This window comes from Gorilla gorilla, chromosome 8, assembly GCF_029281585.2.
Source record: "Gorilla gorilla gorilla isolate KB3781 chromosome 8, NHGRI_mGorGor1-v2.1_pri, whole genome shotgun sequence".
NCBI lineage: Eukaryota > Metazoa > Chordata > Mammalia > Primates > Hominidae > Gorilla > Gorilla gorilla.
The window spans coordinates 99,278,845-99,295,027 of NC_073232.2; the positions used below are offsets into that span (position 1 = coordinate 99,278,845).

At 39.0% G+C, this 16,183-nt stretch overlaps 1 protein-coding gene across 5 annotated transcripts in view; it reads left to right on the forward strand.

Moving 5' to 3' along the window:
• The window catches only part of BMPR1A (bone morphogenetic protein receptor type 1A), a 169,105-nt gene extending 153,168 nt beyond the window's left edge, over window positions 1-15,937 (forward strand). For 4 of the 5 annotated variants that reach the window (XM_019034832.4, XM_063709757.1, XM_055353207.2 and 1 more), the window contains 6 exons: window positions 2,967-3,111; window positions 7,894-8,086; window positions 9,932-10,229; window positions 12,267-12,442; window positions 14,129-14,259; window positions 14,347-15,937. In XM_019034832.4, the coding sequence (XP_018890377.1) occupies window positions 2,967-3,111; window positions 7,894-8,086; window positions 9,932-10,229; window positions 12,267-12,442; window positions 14,129-14,259; window positions 14,347-14,472 (1,069 nt within the window). In that variant the 3' untranslated portion in view covers window positions 14,473-15,937. The other variant, XM_063709759.1, reaches the window with a different exon arrangement.
• The last annotated feature ends 246 nt before the right edge of the window (window positions 15,938-16,183 follow it).

The following is a 16,183-nucleotide window of genomic DNA, read 5'->3' on the forward strand; positions in this document are numbered from 1 at the left end:
GAAAAAAGAATTAGGTAAATATTAAATAAGCTTCAAAAAGTCACAATTCTTTATTCTAAGAAGTGGAAACTGGATAGGAGGAGGAGAGGAGACAAAGGATGGCTTTTTCATTACCAAGCCATGGAGAACTGTATGACATTCAAAGGTAGGCAAATAAAGATGCTTGATAAAATTAAATATTAAGTTCTATAAATATAAAATTTGATACATTTAAAACTGAATTCTAAAAGTTTATAACACAAGGGTAGGGATAAAGGTGTAGGGAAAATAGGCATTCTCACATGTTGGTGGAGGGATTCCAACTGGTTCACCCTTTAAGGAGGTCAGTAGGGCACTCCATCAAAGTTCCAAATTCAGTAATTCCTACTACAGATATGGTAGAAAATTGTATTTCACACTTGCATGCAATAAGACTAGAAACCATCTAAATATTACCAGTAGGTGGCTGGGCGCAGTGGCACACATCTGTAATCCCAGCACTTTGGGAGGCTGAAGCAGGTGGATCATTTGAGGTTAGGAGTTCAAGACCAGCCTGGCCAACATGGTGAAACCCCATCTCTACTAAAAAAAAATACAAAAATTAGCCAGGTGTGGTGGTGGGCACCTGTAATCCCAGCTACTCGGGAGGCTGAGGCAGGGAGAATTGCTTAAACCCGGGAGGCAAAGGTTGCAGTGAGCTGAGATTGCACCATTGCACTCCAGCCTGGAGGACAGAGTAAGACTCCATCTCAAAATAAATAAAGAAAAATAAAAATAAAGATTACCAATAGGTGAATGGTTAGCAGCTATACAGTGGAATACTATCTAGCCATTAAAGAAAAAGGTGACACTTTGTGTACTTACGTGGAATGATACCCCAGGTAAGAAGCAAGATGCAGAACGGCATCAGTGTCTCTCCAGATTACCAGAGAAACCAGAAGTAGTTTTGTTTCTAAGGAAACAGGGAAATAGTTCTCTTCTAAGGAAGTGAACTTGATAGCTTAGGGATAGAGCTGGGAGGAGGATTTTTTTTTTTGCCATATACCCTTTTGTGTCTTTTGGATTTAAAACTATTTGAGTCAATTACCCATATAAAGTTTTAAAAATAAAATTATAATGGTGGCCGGGGGCGGTGGCTCACGCCTGTAATCCCAGCACTTTGGGAGGCCGAGGCGGGCGGATCACGAGGTCAGGAGATCGAGACCATCCTGGCTAACACGGTGAAACCCCGTCTCTACTAAAAATACAAAAAATTAGCCGGGCGTGGTAGTGGGCGCCTGTAGTCCCAGCTACTCGGGAGGCTGAGGCAGGAGAATGGCGTGAACCCGGGAGGTGGAGCTTGCAGTGAGCCGAGATCGCGCCACTGCACTCCAGCCTGGGCGACAAAGCAAGACTCCGTCTCAAAAAAAAAAAAAAAAAAAAAAAAAAAAAAAAAAAAAAAAAAAAAAAAAAAAATTATAATGGTTAAGTACATTGGGCTATTTATATGGAAAATACTTTAATTTGTTTCTTAGTTTCCATTATATATTATACATTCTGAATGGACCATACAACTAAATGAGAGAATCAATATGTTAAAACCAGGCCAGGCACAGTGGGTCACACCTGTAATCTCAGCAGTTTGGGAGGCCAAAGCAGGAGGATTGCTTTGAGCCCAGGCTGGTCTCATCTCGAACTCCTGTGGTCAAATCAACTCACTATCCCAGGAGTTTGAGACCAGCCTGGGCAACATGGTGAAACCTCATCTCTATGAAAAATACAAAAATTAGCCAGGCGTAGTGGAACATACCAGTAGTCCCAGCCACTTGGGAGGCTGAGGTGGGAGGATCACTTAAGCCCAGGAGGTTGAAGCTTCAGTGAGCTGAGATCGTGCCACTACACTCTAGCCTGGGTGACAGAGTGAGACCCTGTCTCAAAAAAAAAAAAAAATTAAAACCTTGAGAACATATTTCTTGACATTAGGATTGGAAGGTTGTCTTAAGAGACAAAGGCATATCAAAAAGAGTAAAGATGAAGTAATTTGTCTACACTAAAATTTAAAAACTGACATAAAAATGCCATAAAGAGAATGCTGTGATAATCACGGACTGAGAAGATTGTTGAAACACAATTGTCAACATTTGGTATACAGATTATATAATGAACGCCTACAAATCAATGAGGAGAAGAGTTCAGGGAACACTTCAATTGAATAATGTGCAATAAACACAAATAGATTGGTCAGGCATAGTGTCTCACGCCTGTAATCCCAGCACTTTGGGAGGCCAACATGGCAGATCGCTTGAGCTCAGGAGTTCGAGACCATCCTGGGCAACATAGCAAAACCCCATCTCTACTAAAAATACAAAAAAAAATTAGCTGGGCATGGTGGCACGTACTTGTAGTCCGAGCTACTCAGGAGGCTGAGGTGGGAGGATCGCTTGAGCCTGGGAGGCAGAGGTTGCAGTGAACTGAGATCGTACCACTGCATTCCAGCCTGGGCAACAGAGCTAGATTCTATCTCAAAAAATAAGTATTTGTTAAAAATATGAATAGGTAGTTCACAGAAAAAAAAAAGCTGAACTGTGGAAAAAAATTCAATTTTGCTAGTAACCAGAGGAAAGCATATTAAAAGAAGGCATTGTTTCATGTCTATCAAGTTGGCAAAAGTCTGAAAATATGACTTCGAGGTTTGGGTTGGAATGTAAGGAAATGTATATTGTGATTATTTGAAGTCGTATTTTTTTATAGCTAGGATGACACTTCACATCTGATTTTGATAGTGTCTTTTTACATGCCAATACACTATAGACATCTTTCTGTTTTAACATGATACATAGAACTCTGAACTCCATTTCTAGATGTATTTAACAGGGTATGTTATCCAATGATAAGACTAATAGGATTCTGTCTGAGGGAAGGATAACGGTATAGAGAACCTCAAGGTTTTTCTTAGGGTTTTATAGTTTTTCATTTTTAATGTAGATTGTTTTCTGCTTTTTTAAAAGACATTATTGCAAGAGCATCTCAAGCAGACGTCGTTACAATCGTGATTTGGAACAGGATGAAGCATTTATTCCAGTTGGAGAATCACTAAAAGACCTTATTGACCAGTCACAAAGTTCTGGTAGTGGGTCTGGACTACCTTTATTGGTAAGTTAAACGTTCCTATAGACATGAATGGTGTGTTGATTTAGAATGTGTCCTCATGATGGTGGACAGTATAATTAATTATTGCAGATCAGGGAACAATAATGGACACATTTTTTCTCCTTATTTAGAAAGAGGTATGCAGTATTGCAAGGTGAAATTAGTTAAAAATAAGAAATATGAACCAAGAAAAATAGAATAGTCAAGTAAGATAGAGCTATAAACCAGGTTATAGGAACCAAGTCCTACAGAGAAAGGCAGGGGAAGTTAGATCACGAAGTCCTATATGAAAGGCAAGAGTTAGCTCACAAGTTTTGCTCTAAGCATTTTACCAGCCAACTTAAAGAGGAATCAGGTATAAGATTCCTTGCATCTGTAAGTTTAAACTGATTGATTGAGGGAACTGTAACTATTTCAGATTCTGAAATAAAAAAGAAGTTTCAACAGATATTCTTAGAGAGGATGCTTCTCTCAATATACTACTACCAAAACACATAGTTCAATAAAAAATAATTTTAAAGGGAATTACAAATAAATTCCAACAAATTTGGACGGATTCTTGGTATCAGGGAAAAAAAAATAATCCCAGCAGGTTCATTTATATATGGAAATACTCAGAGTTTTGGGTTGAAGGAACTCTTACTTGAGAGGACCTGTATTATGAACACTAGATACCCAGATAGGTTTAAGTTTTTAATTGTATTAGTTGAAAGAAACTGATCTCTTCTTATTTTATTTTATTTTATTTTACTTTATTTTATTTTAATTGTATTGAGATAGTCTTGCTCTGTCACCCAGGCTGGAGTGCAGTGGCCCAGTCTCGGCTCACTGCAACCCCTGCTTCCCAAGTTCAAGCAATTCCCGTCTCAGCCTCCGAAGTAGCTGGAATTACCAGATGCACCACCACGCCTGGCTAATTTTTTTTTTTTTTTTTTTTTTTTTTTTTTTTTTGAGGGATGAGATTTCTCCATGTTGGCCAGGCTGGTCTCAAACTCCTGGGCTCAAGTGATCCTTCCACCTTGGCTCCTAAAGTGCTGGGATTACAGGTGTGAACCACCGCACCCACCCTGATCTCTAATTTTGAAATTCATCTTATTAAATAACTCTAATTGAATTGGAAAGGTAAAAGTAAAACTGCCTTCATAGGCAGACAACATGATTGTTTACGTAGAAAATCCCAAGAATGGTAAAATAAAACTACTGCAGCCAGTAAATGACTTTATCAGGTTGCAGAATACAGAGTCATTGTACAAATACCATTGAATTTATATGCTCTAGCAACAAACAATTAGGTAATTATAAAAACAGTATTTAAAGTAGCATCAAAAACCATGAAATATTTAGAATAAGCCTAACAATTTATGCAAGACCTGCACACTGAAAATTATAAAACATTGCTGAAAGAAATTAATAAAGCCCTAAATAAGTGGAGATGTTTATAAATCTGAGGACTCAGTATTAAGATTTCAGTTTTCCTCAAATTGGTGTGTAATTTCATTCGAATCCAAATGAAAATCAGAGCAAACTTTTATAGCAATTGATGTATATTCTAACATTTATATGGAAATGCAAAGGACTAGAAGAGCCAAAACAATTTTGAAGTAGAAGAACAAAGAGGAATCACTACCTGATTTCTGGACTTACCGTAAAACTCAATAATGATCTCAATTTGGTACTGGCATAAGGATAGATGTATTGATGAATGGAACAGATTATGGAGTTTAGAAACGAACATGCACTTAATATGGTTAATTGATTTAAAAAAAAAAAACCAAAAAGATGCCCAAGTAATTCAATTGGAAAAAGGCAGTCCATTTAACAGATGGTACAGGAAATATCAGGAATCCATTTACCAAGAAGTTAATCTCAGTCCTTACCTCCTCACTCTATACAAAATTAACTTGAAATGTAGCATAGACCTAAATGTAAAAGTTGAAGTATAAAACCTCTAAAAGAAAATATCTGAAAAAATTATTCTGACCTTGGGCAGACTTCTTCAGTACATAAAAAACACAAATCATTTTTTTAATGATAAATCAGGCTTTATCAAAATTTAAAACTTTTGCTATTTAGAAGACACTTAAGAAAATGAGAAGACAAGTCACAGATTGGCAAAACAGATCTGATACAGGGTTTTTGTGCAAAATATATAAAGACCTTTTGCAACTCAATAATAAGACAACCCAATTTTTTTAAAAAATGGACAAAAGATTTGAACAGACACTTCCCCGAAGAAGATAGAAGAATGGCAAACAAGCACATGAAAAGATGCTCAGCATCAACAGGGATATACAAATTAAACACAGTAAGATACTACTGCACATCCACTAGTATAGCTAAGACTGACAATATTAAGTGGTGCCAAAGATGTAGATCAACTAGAAATCTCATACATTACTGGTTGGAATGCAAAATGGTATGGCTATTTTGAAAAATAGTTTGACAATTGCCTGGAAAGCTAAGGGCATACTTTCCGTACAATGAAGCAATCCTTCTGCTAATTATTTACCCAAGAGATATGAAAACTTGTCCACACCAGAGGCCTGAATGTGAATGTTTATAGCAGTTTTATTTATAATAGACATAAACTGGAAACAACCCCAAAGCTCATGAATTGCTAAATGAATAAACAAATGCTGGTACATTCATACAGTGGAATATTACTCATCAGTAAAAAGGAACAACTTCTAACACATGTAGCAGCAACAGTGGGTGAATTTCAAAAGTATTTTATGCTACATGAAAGAAGCCAGACACAAAAGGCTACACAAAAGTGATTCTCCTGCCTCAGCCTGCCAAGTAGCTGGGATTAAGGCATGCACCACCATGCCCAGCTAATTTTTGTATTTTTTTTTAAGTAGAGACAGGGTTTCACCATGTTGGGCAGGCTGGTCTTGAACTCCTGACCTCAGGTGATCCACCCGCCTCGGCCTCCCAAAGTGTTGGGATTACAGGCGTGAGCCACCACGCCTGGTCAAAAAGTGAGAATTTTTTTACATTATTAAAATATTCTGCATCTTAATTGTGGTATTGGTGATTACATGATATAGATTTGTCCAAGGCTTGTTGCACTTTTCTCAAAAAGGGTACATTTTATATAAATTATACCTCAATAATCTTGACTTAAAAACTTACAGGCTGAGGCAGGCAGATCACTTGAGGTCAGGCGTTCAAGACCAGTCTGGCCAACATGGTGAAACCCTGTCTCTACTAAAAATACAAAAATTAGCTGGACGTGGTGGCAGATGCCTGTAATCCCAGCTGCTCGGGAGGCTGAGGCAGGAAATCGTTTTAACTGGGGAGGCAGAAGTTGCAGTGAGCTGAGATTGGCCGCCGCACTCCAGCCTGAGCAACGGAGCGAGACTCTGTCTCAAAAAAACAGAACAAAATTTACAAAAGGATTCTATAATAAAGGATACATAAAGTCACTTTAGCTTTGCACTAAATCTAGTCCATTTTAGAAGCATTTCCAACTTGGAGCATAATGTTCTTTTTAATTTAGAATGATCACTAATGCTTCTGAAAATGAAAGATAACAATCCATGTACATCTTTTATTTAACAAATATTAAAGTACTTCTGATATTGTCCCAAATAAATACCTATATTCTGTGAGCAGGGGATGGAATTCAAGCAAATATATATGTAAATAAGAATAAAGTTATGATTGTGTTAAGCGCAGCAACTGAGAGGTTTTGTGTGCTATGAAGGTGTTTAAGTGAGAAAATAGCACTCTAAGTAAAGGGAACTGGACATTCAAAAAGACCCAGAGACAGGAATAAGCTTGAGTGAATTCTAAAAGTTGAGATAAGTCAAACGAGGTTTGTGGGTGCGTGGTCAAAGCAAATAATGGGACCAGGCCAGATCAGGCAGGGTCTTATAGATGGGATTTTTAAGATCTTTAACTGTTATTTGGACTTTGCTGCATAATAAACCACCCCAAAACTTAGTGCTGTGAAGCAACAAACATTATTTCTCATTCTGTGAGTCTGTGGGGCAGTTCATTTGTTGGACTTGCTTAGCTAGAGCTAGGTGGTGTAGTTCACACCCTTGCCCGACAGTTCATGCTGCCATTATTTTTTGGTCACAGGGTTCCCAAAGCAGCAGGAAGGGGGCAAGCCCCAGTCCACAAACATTTGTCAGGTCTTTGCTTGCATCACGTTCGCTGTTGTTCTTTTATCCAAAGCAAGTCATGTGGCCTAAGCCCTGAGTCTGTGGACCAAGACTACCCACAACTGTGTGCACTGGGAGGGTAATTATTATGACCATTTTTGCAAACAGCCAGCCACTTGAATAACCTGTTTATGATTTCAGAATACATTGTACATTGTTTCATACTTTGAAGTACATTATGGCCGGGCATGGTGGCTCACGCCTGTAATCCCAGCATTATGGGAGGCCGGGGGTGGGCCGGATCACCTGAGGTCAGGAGTTCAAGACCAGCCTGGTCAACATGGCTAAACCCCATCTCTACTAAAAATACAAAAAAATTAGCTGGGCATGGTGGCGGGTGTCTGTAATCCCAGCTACTTGGGAGGCTGAGGCAGGAGAATCACTTGAATCTAAAAGGTGAAGGTTGCAGTGAGCCGAGATCGTGCCACTGCACTCCATCCTGGGTGACAGAGCGAGACTCCATCTCAAAAAAAAAAAAAAAAAAGTACATTATAAGTTTTTAACTGGAGTTGGTTGGTTACACCATGCTTTTTGATGAGATGGACTACCCCTTTGCCAGTCTTAATGGGTTTCTTTCATCAAGAGCTCAAACCTTTTACTTTTTTCTATAAAGGTTCAGCGAACTATTGCCAAACAGATTCAGATGGTCCGGCAAGTTGGTAAAGGCCGATATGGAGAAGTATGGATGGGCAAATGGCGTGGCGAAAAAGTGGCGGTGAAAGTATTCTTTACCACTGAAGAAGCCAGCTGGTTTCGAGAAACAGAAATCTACCAAACTGTGCTAATGCGCCATGAAAACATACTTGGTGGGTACACACTGATTCAGTCAATTTCATTTTTGACAAGGCTAGTGAGGTACAGGTGGAAGCCTCCATATGTGCTTTGAAAATGTGTGAGTTCAACTATATACATTTGGCTAAAGGAAACCTAGTAGAATACACGGTTTAAATAAAACATAGTCCGGAATGCCAACCAAGATCTTTCTTTACTAACCAGCTGAAGAAACAGCAGTGAGTTTCAAATGGAAAATGATACTAGTTTATTGGACTTACTCCCATAGTAATGAAAACCCAGTCTTTTATAGATAACTTACGCAGTGATTTAGGGTAACATTAACATATGTGCCTTTTCCCTTTCATAAGCTCAACGGCCCAACATGCAGTTTCATTGTACGTTCTGTGTTTAATGTGTGTTTCCCCCCATCTCCACATTTACACAATAGCAAAGTAATTTAGGTATGAGCTGGTCAGTCAGGTACATAAGCCGATCTGGCTATCCTGAGTTTTCTTTTCCCTTCACCTCCTGTTTTCCTCGCTTTAATTTGGAGAGCCCATAGCATGTTGCCAAGCAGGCAATTGTATTCGTTTCCTAGGGCTGCTGTATCAATTACCACAAACTGGGTGGCTTCAACCTCCAAAACGTATTCACTCACAGTTTTCGAGGCTGGAAGTTTAAAACCAAAGTGTTGGCAGAGCTGTTGTGTCTCTGAATACTCTAGAGGAGGAGCCTTCCTTGCCTCCTCTGGCTACTGGTTGGTGGCCAGGAATTTTTGGTGTTCCTTGGCTTAGTATAGACAACACTGTAGTCTCTGTTTCTGTCATCAGGTGGCCTTCTCCCTGGGTGCCTGGGTCCACATTTCCACCTTATAACATCACCAGCCATTGAATTCGGGCCCACGCTAATCCTGTATGAGTCATCTTAACTTGATTACATCTGCAAAGACCCTCTTTCCAAATAAGGTCACGTTTATAGATGACATGGATTTTAGACATGAATTTTGTCGGGGAGCACTGCTCAGCTCAGTACATAGCACTCACTGACCTTTTTCTGGAGGGAAGAGGGTAGGAGAGAAAGGAAAAGAGCAGGACTGTGGACCTGGCAGTCAACGAGCCAGACTGAAAAGGCAGCTGTGATGAGTCACTGATGGGCAAATGGGAGTTGGCTTAATTAGGAGCTAACTCTTAGTTGAACATTCTTAATTTTATAAAAGTGTCCACTTTTTGCTTTGAAATTGAGAGCCTTTTCTACTAGAGAATCATGTAGGTTGATAATATTCTCCAGGTTATTTGTATAATATGTCATCTTTTTCTTTTCTTTCCTTTTCTTTTTTTTTTTTTTTGAGACGGAGTCTCATTCTGTCGCTCGGGCTGGAGTGCAGTGGCGCCATCTTGGCTCACTGCAACCTCCACCGCCAGGTTCAAGTGATTCTCTTGCCTCAGCCTCCAGAGTAGCCGGGACCACAGGCACGTGCCACCATGCCCAACTAATTTTTGTATTTTTAGTAGAGACAGGGTTTCGCCATGTTGGCCAGGCTGGTCTCGAGCTCCTGACCTCAAGTGATCCTCCTGCCTTGGCCTCCCAAAGTGCTACAGGTGTGAGCCACCACACCCAGCATATATGATCTTTTTCTTAATCCTATTATCACTTTCATGATTATTAAGATTATTATAAATTTATTGTAGAAGTACAGTTATATGTGTAAATGTAGAAATATAATTTTTAGTAACACATTCACGACTTGGTGTCAGGCGAATTAAAGTTTCACTATCTGCACATGATACCTAAGTTTTTCTCAGTATCCAGAATGAGCATTACTTCTCCCTAGCCTATCTCTGATGATAACTAACCTTTTAAACTCATCAACTGGACAGGTTTCATAGCGGCAGACATTAAAGGTACAGGTTCCTGGACTCAGCTCTATTTGATTACTGATTACCATGAAAATGGATCTCTCTATGACTTCCTGAAATGTGCTACACTGGACACCAGAGCCCTGCTTAAATTGGCTTATTCAGCTGCCTGTGGTCTGTGCCACCTGCACACAGAAATTTATGGCACCCAAGGAAAGCCCGCAATTGCTCATCGAGACCTAAAGAGCAAAAACATCCTCATCAAGAAAAATGGGAGTTGCTGCATTGCTGACCTGGGCCTTGCTGTTAAATTCAACAGGTGAATGGTTCTTTGCCCCACTGTTTTGAAATTATTTTAATTTCCAAAAGATATTTCCCTATTTGTATTCAAGATAATGGAATTCTAAAAATGTGCATATGCTCGTTTTTAGTTACATAAATGTATAGTTGGGGGGATTTTGTTCTTTTTACAAAAATTGTGTCCTACTTCTCCTATACATAATTCTTGATATATATATATTTTTTTTTTGGTGTTTTTTGTTTGTTTGTTTGTTTGTTTGTTTTAAAGACAGTGTCTCACTCAGTTGCCCAGGCTGGAATATAGTAGTGTGATCTTAGCTCACTGCAACCTCGACCTCATGGGCTCAAGCAATCCTCCCACCTCAGCCTCCTGAGTAGCTGGGACTACAGGCATGCACTGCCACACCTAGCTAATGTTTTTACTTTTTGCGGAGATGGGGGTCTCACTGTGTTGCCTAGGCTGGTCTCAAACTCCTAGGCTCAGCTGATCCTCCCAAAGTGCTGGGATTACAGGTGTGAGCCATATAGTCTTAGCCATCCTTCCATTTCAGCTGATGTAAATCTACTTCATTCTTTTTAACAGATGCAGAGTTTTCCATATGTGGAGGTACTGTAGTTTATTCTTAAGACCCAACTGATGAACATTAAAGGTGTCTTCAGTTGATTATGAAAAGGTTTTTTAATGAACATTGTTGTCTTTTAACCATATATTATATATTTGATCCTTGTGCACTTGTACAAGCATTTCTTCATGATGGATTCCTAGAGAAGGGCCTGCTGAGGCAGTGAGTTTATACATATTAAACTACGGTATGTTGCATATTATTTCTTTCAGGAGTGTGCCTCAGTTTACACACCTGTAAGCAGTAGAGATAAGGATGTCATTTTTCTGTCACCACTTGATAGTGTCAGTATTTTAAAACAAATGCAAGTGTTAGAAATTACAAATTTTTAGGAAACCTTTGAAACCATTTTAATCTTGTAATTCTAGAATGGAGTGGCTGCTTTACATTTCAGAATTCATTTTAGGCTGTAATATAAAAGTACCAGTCTTTAAAACAACTGTAAGAGACATTTAAATCTGTTACAGTGTTCTGAGTCAGTGTAGTATTTGTTGGCTTAGATATTTATCAGATGCTATAGGAAAATACAACGCATTATATTGATCACTGCTTTAGAGTAATTATTACTAATTGTCAGTATGATCATGTAAACATTGCTAACAACAGAACTCTGTTGATGGGACCCATAAAGAAGAAAATGTTATCCTATGTCACAAAGCCTTAGTGTATCATATGAGAGTGGTAAAAGCAAGCGATTCCTCTTGTATTTTCATATTCACCACTTCTCAGACATAATTATCTACTACTTTTTCTTTTTTTTTTCTTTTCTTTTCTTTTTTTTTTTTTTTGAGACAGATTCTCACTCTGTTGCCCAGGCTGGAGTGCAGTGGCATGGTCTCGGCTCACTGCAGTCTCCGCCTCCCAGGTTCAAGTAATTTTCGTGCTTCAGCCTCCCAAGTAGCTGGAATTATAGTCATGTGCCACCACCCCTGGTTAACTTTTGTATTTTGTAGAGGCAGTGTTTTACCATGTTGGCCAGGCTGATCTTGAACACCTGACCTCAGGTGATGCGCCCGCCTTGGCCTCCCAAAGTGCTGAAACTACAGGCATGAGCAACCGTGCCTGGCTTAACTTTATCTTATATTCACTGTTGTCCTCTTTCTTAGACACCAGACTTATTTAGTGACAAAACCTGACCTGAACAGATGTGAGGTGTGTATTGCCCTTATCCAGTTGAGGAGGACTGTCGGACTTAGTGTTTGCTGTAGACACAGTACTGAGTACTGAGTTGGATTAAGAGTGCTGCCCCAACCCTGCTGAGGATGTCATGTAGTATGTAGCATGTATTTAAAGAAAAATCTGAAAAATGCTAAATTCCACAATGCATCTGGCCCCAAGGAGAAAAAGAAGCTTTTATAAAATAGGACAAAAATACAAGATAAACTATTTTATTTTTGGCCCTCAACTTGGACCTTGGCTTTCTTTTGTTTCAGTGACACAAATGAAGTTGATGTGCCCTTGAATACCAGGGTGGGCACCAAACGCTACATGGCTCCAGAAGTGCTAGACGAAAGCCTGAACAAAAACCACTTCCAGCCCTACATCATGGCTGACATCTACAGCTTCGGCCTAATCATTTGGGAGATGGCTCGTCGTTGTATCACAGGAGGTGGGAGTTTGAGTAGTTTCTGATTATGTTGATTTACTCATCATTTTAAAAATAACAGCTCCAGTTATATAACTTTTTATTTTTTAATTTTTGTGGGCACATAGTAGGTGTATATATTATTGGATAAGGAGTTATTTTGATACAGGCATGCCATGTGTAATAATCACATCTTGGAGAATTGGATATCTGTCCCTTCAGACATTTATCCTTTGTTTCACCAACCAGTTATACTCCTTGAGTTATTTTTAAGTGTACAATTAAATTATTACTAACTGTAGTCCTCCCCGTTGTGCTATAAAATACCAAATACTTATTCATTCTTCTATTTTGTCTCTACTCATTAAACATCCCCCCCCATCCGCTGCTACCCTTCCCAACCTCTGGTAACCATCCTTCTGTTCTCTATCTCCATGAGTTCAGTTGTTTTGATTTTTAGATCTCACAAGTAAGTGAGAACATGTGAAGTTTGTCTTTCTGTGCCTGGCTTATTTTACTTAACGTTATGACATCCAGTTCCTCCATGTTATTTCAGAAGGCAGAATCTCATTCTTTCTTCTGGCTGAATGATACTCCATTGTGTGTAGGTGCCACATTTTCTTGATCTGTTCATCTGTTGATGGTCACTTAGGTTGCTTCCACATCTTGGCTATTGTGAACAGTGCTGCAGCAAACATGAGGGTGCAGGTATCTCTTCGGTTAGCTGATTTCCTTTCTTTTGGGTATACACCTAGGAGTGCAATTGCTGGCAGTTACGTAATTTAGATGTCACATACGTCAGAGTCCCCAAGACCACCCCCAGGTTGTGCGATTTCACTTGAAGGACCACAGGACTCGGCATGTGGTTGTCCCAATGGCTAACATTTATCCCAGTGAAAGGATACAAATCAAAATCAGCCAAGTTTAGAAAACCAGGCGAGGCTTCCCAGAGTCCTGTCCCAGCGGAGTCAGGGCGTGCTTCATTCCTCTTACTAGTTGTGACAACACATACAAAGTGTTCTCATTCGGGAAAGCGCCTTAGAGACTTGGCACCCAGAGATTTTACTGGAGGCTGGTCACATAGGCATCCTCTGCCTGGCATGTACCAGAATTCCAGCAGGAAAGCAGACATGCAGTACACACCACATTGTTTGCACAAGCAGCCCAGGAGTGGTGAGTTACCCTCACCGTTTCCGGGAAGTTTTATATCCATGTAGGGAACTGTTTACCATTTGTGTACCCGGGCACTGGCCAAGGCCAAACCTTGCAAGCCGCCTTTCCTAAGGGAAGGTCTCAGGCCTGCTGTGTGAACCCTTATCTGCACCTCATAAGTCTTTCTACTGCAGAGCAAAATGAAACAAAATAATAAAAACTATTCATTAGTAGGAACAACCATATAAGTAAATAATTATACTTTAGGGTAAATGGCTGATTTCGCCTTGCTTATTTTTTTTTAAGGAAGATTGATATGCCGTTTGTGGATGGACTCTATCCACAGTTGTGATGACATCCCTGGTGGAGGTAGAGGAAATAGTTGGACATAAATAAGAGAAAAACATACATCTACTATTAAGAGTGAATCATAGTGTCTATATTTTTTCTTGTGTAAGAATCCGTTTTAGTTCCATAGTTTAGCAAAAGATGCTGACTAGATTGGTATATCTTGTCCAGCAACCATTTTTGTGCCCATGTTTTCTCACTCCCTTATAGGGATCGTGGAAGAGTACCAATTGCCATATTACAACATGGTACCGAGTGATCCGTCATACGAAGATATGCGTGAGGTTGTGTGTGTCAAACGTTTGCGGCCAATTGTGTCTAATCGGTGGAACAGCGATGAAGTGAGTGGAAATCAGTCCCCTGAAGAAGTGATTCGTAAATGCCACCAAATATATTCTCTGCTCACTAAACATCTCTTTACTTTTCAGTGTCTACGAGCAGTTTTGAAGCTAATGTCAGAATGCTGGGCCCACAATCCAGCCTCCAGACTCACAGCGTTGAGAATTAAGAAGACGCTTGCCAAGATGGTTGAATCCCAAGATGTAAAAATCTGATGGTTAAACCATCGGAGGAGAAACTCTAGACTGCAAGAACTGTTTTTACCCATGGCATGGGTGGAATTAGAGTGGAATAAGGATGTTAACTTGGTTCTCAGACTCTTTCTTCACTACGTGTTCACAGGCTGCTAATATTAAACCTTTCAGTACTCTTCTTAGGATACAAGCTGGGAACTTCTAAACACTTCATTCTTTATATAGGGACAGCTTTATTTTAAATGTGGTTTTTGATGCCTTTTTTTAAATGGGTTTTTATGAACTGCATCAAGACTTCAATCCTGATTAGTGTCTCCAGTCAAGCTCTGGGTACTGAATTGCCTGTTCATAAAACGGTGCTTTCTGTGAAAGCCTTAAGAAGATAAATGAGTGCAGCAGAGATGGAGAAATAGACTTTGCCTTTTACCTGAGACATTCAGTTCGTTTGTATTCTACCTTTGTAAAACAGCCTATAGATGATGATGTGTTTGGGATACTGCTTAGTTTATGATAGTTTGTCCTGTCTCCTTAGTGATGTGTGTGTGTCTCCATGCACATGCACGCCGGGATTCCTCTGCTGCCATTTGAATTAGAAGAAAATAATTTATATGCATGCACAGGAAGATATTGGTGGCCGGTGGTTTTGTGCTTTAAAAATGCAATATCTGACCAAGATTCGCCAATCTCATACAAGCCATTTACTTTGCAAGTGAGATAGCTTCCCCACCAGCTTTATTTTTTAACATGAAAGCTGATGCCAAGGCCAAAAGAAGTTTAAAGCATCTGTAAATTTGGACTGTTTTCCTTCAACCACCATTTTTTTTGTGGTTATTATTTTTGTCACGGAAAGCATCCTCTCCAAAGTTGGAGCTTCTATTGCCATGAACCATGCTTACAAAGAAAGCACTTCTTATTGAAGTGAATTCCTGCATTTGATAGCAATGTAAGTGCCTATAACCATGTTCTGTATTCTTTATTCTCAGTAACTTTTAAAAGGGAAGTTATTTATATTTTGTGTATAATGTGCTTTATTTGCAAATCACCCACTCCTTTACAACCAAACTTTATATATGTACATACATTCATACTGTAGAAACCAGCTCATGTGTACCTCATATCCCATCCTTAAGGGAAGAAATGTTATAAAGTAGAACTAAATATGAATTTTCAGAATTAATGCATTCAAAGTAATATATCAAATCCAGGACTTTGTTAACTTCAGGCAAAAACTTCATTAGGGTAATATCATCTCAATTTTTTCAAATGAAAGGATTCTCTAATTAGAAATTTATATGTCAGAGCTGTTATAAATTTATCAACTGTCAAATATGTTTTGGACAGCTAAATCACTTGAGATTTTTGGTTTTTTGATTTCTATTCCCTAACTTGTGAAGACAATGAAAAATCAGGCAGAAATATTTAGTATCTAGTCAGTATCTGTAGCTACACTGTATAACTGTTCTTCAATAAAATGGTTCATATTTTATAGATGCCTTGTTATCTCAAGAAATCTGATTTACATAAACTTATACCTCTTTAATGCTTTTTAAATATTTATTCTGAGCAAACAATTCATGAGTACATCAAGTGAGATAGTTTTATTTGATTATAACATAAAATAAATGTGATTATATCACAACATCATCAAAAAGGTTTAAATTAAATGGGAGGAAATCAGCATATGTCCACGCATTACCAAAATTTGACTATCATTTAAGGTTAAAACTTACAA